This window comes from Saccostrea cucullata, unplaced genomic scaffold, assembly GCF_032062105.1.
Source record: "Saccostrea cucullata isolate Sc308-1 unplaced genomic scaffold, CSIRO_AGI_Scuc_v1 ctg342, whole genome shotgun sequence".
NCBI classification, from domain to species: Eukaryota; Metazoa; Mollusca; class Bivalvia; order Ostreida; family Ostreidae; genus Saccostrea; species Saccostrea cuccullata.
Window position 1 is genome coordinate 167087 of NW_026936636.1, and position 7914 is coordinate 175000.

Genomic DNA, 7914 nt, shown 5'->3' on the forward strand with positions numbered 1-7914 from the left:
AAAAAAGAAATATATTATCTGGTATTTTGTACTTTTGGAGGGGAGTGGGGAAGGGGGGTATAGAGAGAGGGATAGGGAGACCTTTTTTGTGGTGTTCAGTGTGCAGGTAAAGCATGTACATGTCATCTATAGTATGTTGAGTGTGTTGTGTCCAGGCAGTATATTATGGGGTCAGTCTGTGATTAATGATGTAACGACAGTCAGTGTACACCTCATGCGACATGACTCCCGATCACTGTCATTCCTTACTTATGTCTATCACTCAGCTCAACTCTATTCTTTATCATCATTAATGGCTGATAGGGCAAGTACACAAGGTTTTTTTCCTCTGGTCTTTCTTCTATCTATATATAAAAATATAATTCAATAGTTTCTTTAAACTTTATTTTCCCTAATCAATCTTTCTTGAAGTACATAAATATAGAATAATTCATAGGATTTTTGTGTCATATTTAATGTATTGGAAAGCTATATGATCAAAGGTTTTGGTTGATTTTTCGTATTTTAACCATATTTGCCTTGTGTCAAGGGATTTTATGAGATATATGGATATCTTGTACTCTAGAATACAGATTTCTGAACACATGTACTATTATGACAGTTTGTTATTTAGAAGTACTCGTAATACATGTAATATGTTTAGGCTTTGCTGGAATATGGATAATGGAGACAGTGTAGAGTAGATGTAATGTGTATGTCTATAGTACAATTTATTTTGTTTTAGGATGTGGATAAGCTGCAGGCTGAGGTGGAGAAGGTTAACCGCTCCCTGGCATACATCAAGGCGGTGGTGCAGTACCAGAAGCCGCAGGTTATCCCCAACACTGCCACCGTTATCCTGGAGAATGTCATGGACGTCTTCAACCTGCTCAACAACTTCTTCAATGCACAAGACAGGTACATAATAGCAATGATTATATATTGTACATCGGTAATTTCTTGAAGGAAGTCCAATTTTTGTAGAGTTTGTGGTTAAACCCAGTGTTTGAAACTCACCGTAAAATAAGCTAGACATGCAGGGTTGACTTCTGGTAAAAGTTGTCAGCCCTGTTAAAAATCAAGTAGGCAAGAAAATAGTTTGTCTTTTATAAATTTGTTTTAGCAATACATGCAATGTGATTGTGGCCAAATCATCTTCGATCCTGAACCTACAGGATGTCAAATTCTACCTGTTTGCTTGTTACACTTTGCTGCCGATACTATTATGGTAGTTGATTTGAGAGATTTACCAAATATCTCAATTTTAATTTATAGAAAATTTTTACTCGTCTAGCCAGGCGAGATCTGTTTCAAATCTGTTCGCCCAAGACAAAATTTGTGCATCCCAGGTGGTCAGGCGCACGATGATTTCAAACACTGTTAATCAAAATAACTCCCCCTCCCACCCACCCCACCCCCCAGCTCTACCATTTGTATTGCTCTCTTTGAAAATGTGTAGAAGTTTTGTAATGCAAAAGGTACATTTTCATTCTGAGCGTCTGTTATGCATAGAATCACTGATTCAGCCTTTTCTTGGAAAGTGCAGTGTAGAAGACATCTGCAGAACAGATTTACTTTCCCCAATAAAATATTTCCTTTCATGAAATCTTTTATTACAATAATGAAATTGATTTTCGGATTAATCATGAGGTATTTGAGAGTTTCAGTGCAAAATTATAGGGATTTGTGAGCGGATTTCATTTTTCAAAGAAGCATGTGACAATATTCTGTGACATGCATTGAATTTCACATAGAATAAATGTCAGTCTGGAATGCAAAGTGAATAAGATCCCTTCTTTGATTACTTGTAAATTGATCTAATTTCTCCAAAGATTGGAATGATTTAGTCAACATGGAGAACACTGAAAATTGATGCAAATTGATCGCTGTAAATTGATTGGCCTGATATCAAAGACCGCAAGTTCTCAAGTGGGAGGCTGGTCCATTAAAGGAAATTAAATTCGTGCTGAGTAAAGAAAAATACAGAATTTAGAGTCTCAAGTTAACTGCTATTTTATTATGTTTAATAGCTTTATTGTACTGTTCTAAATCATAAAATGTATGCTTGTTATCTTAAAAAGCAAATGATGTCACAAAGGATGAATTAATGTTTGAAAAAAATGTATCATTGATTAATCTTCAAAAATTGCAAATTGTTCAATTTCTGATGTGGGAGGCATGCCCTTTACCTATGTTAAATTGCTGAATAATAGTTTGAATTAAAAGCAATTAAAATTTTACCCCATTCTTTCCTTTTTCAGTTCAGTGCTAGTGTCCAGGCAGAACAAAGTATGTCAGTGCCTGGCTTGTTTCATCCAATGGGCTGATGACATTCTTTTACACGACAACAAGGAGGTGAATAAATCCACAGCTCTTGATATCATTTCTGCCTTTTCAGCTGGTGTTCAGGTAAATACTAAAGTTTACATCATATCTATGCATTTGTTTTTTTAACTGTACATGTAAATTTAGATATTGTACAAAAAGTGAGCAGTTTGTTAAATTAGTCATTGCATCCTTTACAGGAGTTGAAGGAGGTGGGTGTGTCCAAACTACAGCACAGAAAGAATGACATGGCAGAGCAGTTGTCTCCTGATGCTTTCAAAAACCATCCAGAATGGTAAAAAAGGATATATTATCCACTAATATCCAAGTTTTGTTTTGACATTATGTCTGGTGGTGGACCTTTTCCATAAAAATCCATATCTCTTACTATGAAGTGAAGAAAAATAAAACAAGAAGATTTTAATTTCTCATGATTCTTTGGATGTTTTTGATAGATTTTCTTACTGCTGTTGTATTTTGTAGTAGCAAGCGAGCCTCCCTGCCAGATCTTCCACTGACTCCCCGAGAGAAGGAGATTCTGGATAAGACAGGAGAGATGGGAGTGTATGATAACCCTAACTTCCCTGCCTCTCGCTCTCAGGACAGTATATGTAGCTTAAGGAGGGATCACCCTGATCTGGGAGAGTTACCTCCCCCACCCAAACCACCCCTGCCAAAAGATCCAGAAGTTGTCCGCAGGTAATGGAGGTTCTACCCTTATTGATTTTTTCAAGATTTTATCAAATAACCATGTTTCAGGTCTCCTAATATTTTCTGTGTGTTAAGTTCTCAAATCCTTTTAGAACTTTTAGTCAAAACTTCTAAAATGTCTGAACAGATGTTTTGTTTCCTCATCCATATCCATTTCAGAGATATTTTAATTGTGTTGTGTTATGTGTCATGCATTATTTTATTTCTTTGTTGACAGACTTGTGTCCCAGCATTCTCAACAAGATAATCTGGATGGACCTCCTCCTCCTCTACCCCACAAAGAAAACCGAGAGTCCCTGACCAGCTCCCTCCATCGTCTGGGAAGTCAGTCGGACGTGTGCCAGAGTCCGTCAAACAGAAACAGTATCACCACGTCCAGTCTGACCTCCAGCCCCAGCCAGTCCCCACACAACAGCATGGTCTTCTCTGGCCACTCCCCTCACAATAGTCTCCTAGTGACTGGCTTCTCTCCCAACCAATCACCACACAGTAGTGTTTTATTGACAAGTCACAACCCACCAGACCACTCCCCCAATAGCAGTATGATTCTCCCCAGTAACGTGTCAAGTGAACTTTCCTCGAGTTTAGGGTTTAATTCTTCAGACTGTATGTCACATTTAGATAACTCTTCAGCTAGTGCTAGTAGTTTAGGGTCGGGATTGAATCATTCTGCGGATGATTTACCTGAGACGGAAGCAATGAGGATCAGTCGAGCTAACAGCTTCACAAAGACAATGTCTGAGGGACGATTAGAACATTTCCATGGCATGAATAAAGGCATCTCGGCTTCAGATGGAACCGTCAACCAAATTAACCAATTAACGATACAAATAGATCAGTTAACCTCAGACATAGCATCCATGACAAGGCGAAACGGGGTGGAAAATAATTTACAGCCCCCTCCCTTACCCAATAAAAAAGTAAACAGACTACCGTCTCAGTATGACAATGTGGATGGGCAATGTGTGCAATTTTCTTCAAGTACCACTAGTAGTTATCGTAAGACTAGTAGTGTGATCAGTTCAATGGAACATAGGACTTCTACTTCTTCCACTGGGAGTGCACATTCAGGTTTTCATAAGACCAGTTCCTTTGTTCAACAGACCAGCTCTCAGGAATCATATTCCAGTTCTGAGACGTTCTCCAGTGCCAGTCACTCCAGTATGGAGAGTTTACCTTTGAGACCACCCCCACTTCCTCCAAAGAAAAAACACAGTATGTGCCATATTACACTGATTTTTCAATAATGTAAATGAAAACAAGGTGTGTTAGGCTGGACCTTTGTTACAAATGCATTTTGTTGAATTTATAATAACTTTTACAACAGATTTAAATGTACTGTTTTACCAGGTATATGAAATTGATATGGTATTGCACATAGTTTCCATAAAGTCAACCTAGATGGAACTATTTAGTATATGTTTATATCCAAGAAATTTAAGTATTAAAACACATTTTGAATCCCTGTTTCACAGTACAAGACTACATGCACTCTATTGGAAACTACACCCAGCCTGAGGCCGTGCCTGACTGTAACTACTCCAGGCACTCGATTAACTTCTACGAAACTCAATGGCACCAACACCAGATGGAGCTTCATCACCAGATGTACCCGAGGTCAAACACGTTCAGCGTCATCTCAGACATCAGTACTGACTCCTCCTTCAGCAGCAGTGCCCCTACCAGCCCCGCTATCCCACCCCTCCCAACCAAACGAAGGGTAAGAACTGCCTGTATTTACAACAATGTCTCTAAATAGTGATTTTAAAATAAATGGTCTAAGTTAAGTTTACCAATCAAAATAAGATGTTTTTGCATATTTTTGTCCCTTAATTTAATATCAATTACTTACTGAACCTTTGTTTGAAAAAAATATGTTCAACATTATATAGGTTTGTACATGTATGTCTTTGCTACTAGGACAGTGAAAAGCGAGCCAGTCTGTTGTCTAATGTTTCTGCACATTCAGACACATCAATGGAGTGTAACAGAGAGAAAGCCAGCAGTGTGGTAGAGGGACCAACCCAAATACTTGAAGGGTAAGTTGTTCAGAATCACGATGAGTAGTAAAAAAAAAATTGTACAAATACATAGAGAGATGCATACATATATTTGATCCAGAGGTGGGTCAGAATGTCCAGGCTAATGGAATGTTATAATGAGATAAAAGTTTTCCCTTGAAATTATTATTATTTGAAAAGCAAGGAGATTATGAACATTCAGATTTCTAAGGTGTTTTCTATGCTGTATGTGTTTGACAAACTTTTTGTAATACATAATCTTATTGTACACTATGGCTTTTCCAGACATCTGGTATTAATTCTGTGACTTTTTCAGAGACCTGAAGAGAGCTTCTGCTCCCCCTGGCCAGGTAGTCATGGAAACAAAATCCCCCGGGTCACCCAAGGTGGACATACCAAAGGATTCCGACTCGGACTTCGCTGAACTTAATCCCCTGGATGATATCGACGTGTCGGATCAGCTCATCAAAAAGGCTGAGGTATAGAGTTGTATTCTATTTCTTATACTGTAAACCAACTTTTATTCACTTGCGAGAAATTTTTGCAAAGTTGGCGAGAACCTCGTCATTGCGAATATTTCTCGCCGCAAACCAGTACTTAAAGTCTCTGTGTCTAATAACAACAAATCAAAAAAGGCTTGAACGCAAAAATTAATCATTGCGAACTAGTTTAACCCTGGTAAATCAGGAAATAAAGTCGTCACGAATAAAAGCTGGTTTAAAGTAATGCCTTAATGAAAGATTACTTTATTAAATGTAAGAAATATCATGACAATGTTAAACTAAAACTAAATATTTTATGTCGTTATTATGGTTTTTAGACAGAAGAAGGTCCAGAAATCAGAGGGGGGTCTGTGGATGCTCTAGTTGTCCATGCAACATCTGTAGGAAAACAAGGTATTGTTCATAGTCAAAAACCTATCTGTACAGCTTGAGAATAATTTTAGATTCTCTGATAGCTACACATGTGTGTTCTAATGTATTTCACCATGCAGGTAGCAGTTAGGTGCTTTCATATCATTCCAAAATATTTCTAAGAATTTTGATCCCAGCGTAGCAAGATAAAATAAATGCTTGGCTTTTTATTTCTTTGTTTGGAAATAGTTTTAAATGTACCATATTTCAATAATGCATAATTTTAAGATATCCATCCTGCAAGATATTTTACCATACCCCAATTTATTTCAATCTGTATTTTTGCCATTTCCTAAAAAGGCTCAGTAGAAGATTTGACTGATGAGGGTGAGTTGCATATATTCAGTGTGAACCAATCAAATTTATCGGTACAGTTGTATCCCTAAATGTCCACCTATCACTGTTGTTGTTACTTAGTGGTTATTGAAATGGCTTACAAAATCATATTTCAGACAAAGTTTTGACATACATGGAGATCTTATAGTTAAGATACTTAAACTGCTTTAAAAAAATAGCTCAGTTTTAACAGAAGTAAGCCATTTCAAATCCATAATCTTTAGTAGATGCATGTTTTCAAATTTTCAGATTGTTGGCATGATTCTTACTTAAGATCTGAATTTCAAAATGTTTAAATATTCAACAACTGAGTTCTTTTCTCTATTTTCCTACTGTTTAGCATTTTGAAACCAGTATCTTTCTACAAATACAGTGTACAGTCAACTTCTGACTTTCCAAAATGTTCTATTACATGCATATTGCAATCTGTCTCTTTGCTCCTGATATCTTTGGATATCTGAAGATGAATTGTAGGAAAATTATTTTTTATTTTGAACAGTTGGATTTTAGTTTTACATTATTATTTCATATTAACATATGAATTAATTAACTGAACTAAACATTATTATGCAGTAAATATGCACCATAATTTTAAAATAATTGGCCAGATGGGATATTAATTTAAGACAGTAATGGGCAGTTGATATTATTTTTTTTCTTTAATTAATAGTTATTACAGTACATGTATTTTTAATATGCATTTATGAATATTAACAATTTGGTGAGATCAGGAAATGTGTCACATTTGAGCCTTAGGACATTGTTTTCCATGTTTAGATGTTGTCGAGTATTGTTGATTGTTGTTGAGCATGAAATTGTTGTCCATGTTGACATTTTGCCTTAAAATTTGTTATAAAGTGCCTTATACAGATGTTGCATAGTTTGCTGATTTGTCTGTTCAATAATGCTAGGATTTTTAAATGTTTTGCCTGTAAACTAGTGAAATGAATGAGATTTTGTCTGATAAATGCATTTTGCAATTATGTGGTATATCCACAGTACGAAAAAAAAAACTATGAACAGAAACAAACAAAAAACTCTATGTAGTAAACAATAGATATGTCACCTGAATCATTGATCTCCCCTTTTAACAAATAAATTCCCACACAGATGTATGCATGTTATTTCTATAAAACTAGTTTAGTATCCTTGCACACCAACAAATCAAGCTTCAACCTTTCTACACCCCCATATTCCCTGATATAACTGTAAACCTTAGTAAATCTGTTCTGTAGCTCTACTATTTTGCAGTGCCCAGCTAGACCTCTATGCGTTTTATGTGCCATTGTATACAAGCCTGCTATTGCAAAGCAAGGACAAGCAATACCTGCTTAGCAAGAGAAACAAAGATAAAAGTGATTTTTTGTATATAGTAAATGTTAAATTCATGTTTGAGTTGAAGACTATCTCTGTCTCACCATATATATTAATAACAAAGACACATTGATCATTTAATACATATGCATATAAATTATATTCTTGTAGTTTTAACATTTCATTTATTTTGATATTTGTTTCAATCATTTTTTTCTCTGGTCTAAAAAGGAATCCTTAGGGCTTGTAAAGCTTTGACACAAAAACAGAAAATTCATCAGCACAATAAATCTATTTCCTCAGCTATCATTTGA

At 36.0% G+C, this 7914-nt stretch overlaps 1 protein-coding gene across 11 annotated transcripts in view; it reads left to right on the top strand.

Annotated features, from left to right (window-relative positions):
* The window catches only part of LOC134245992 (rap guanine nucleotide exchange factor 1-like), a 37318-nt gene that overhangs the window by 22617 nt on the left and 6787 nt on the right, over nt 1–7914 (top strand). For 7 of the 11 annotated variants that reach the window (XM_062728230.1, XM_062728226.1, XM_062728233.1 and 4 more), the window contains 10 exons: nt 725–897; nt 2241–2388; nt 2505–2599; nt 2788–3003; nt 3233–4230; nt 4491–4735; nt 4936–5054; nt 5353–5515; nt 5857–5932; nt 6251–6277. In XM_062728230.1, coding sequence (XP_062584214.1) covers nt 725–897; nt 2241–2388; nt 2505–2599; nt 2788–3003; nt 3233–4230; nt 4491–4735; nt 4936–5054; nt 5353–5515; nt 5857–5932; nt 6251–6277 — 2260 coding nt within the window. The remainder of the gene's footprint in view (nt 1–724; nt 898–2240; nt 2389–2504; nt 2600–2787; nt 3004–3232; nt 4231–4490; nt 4736–4935; nt 5055–5352; nt 5516–5856; nt 5933–6250; nt 6278–7914) is intronic. The other 4 variants (XM_062728232.1, XM_062728236.1, XM_062728227.1 and 1 more) reach the window with 3 other exon arrangements.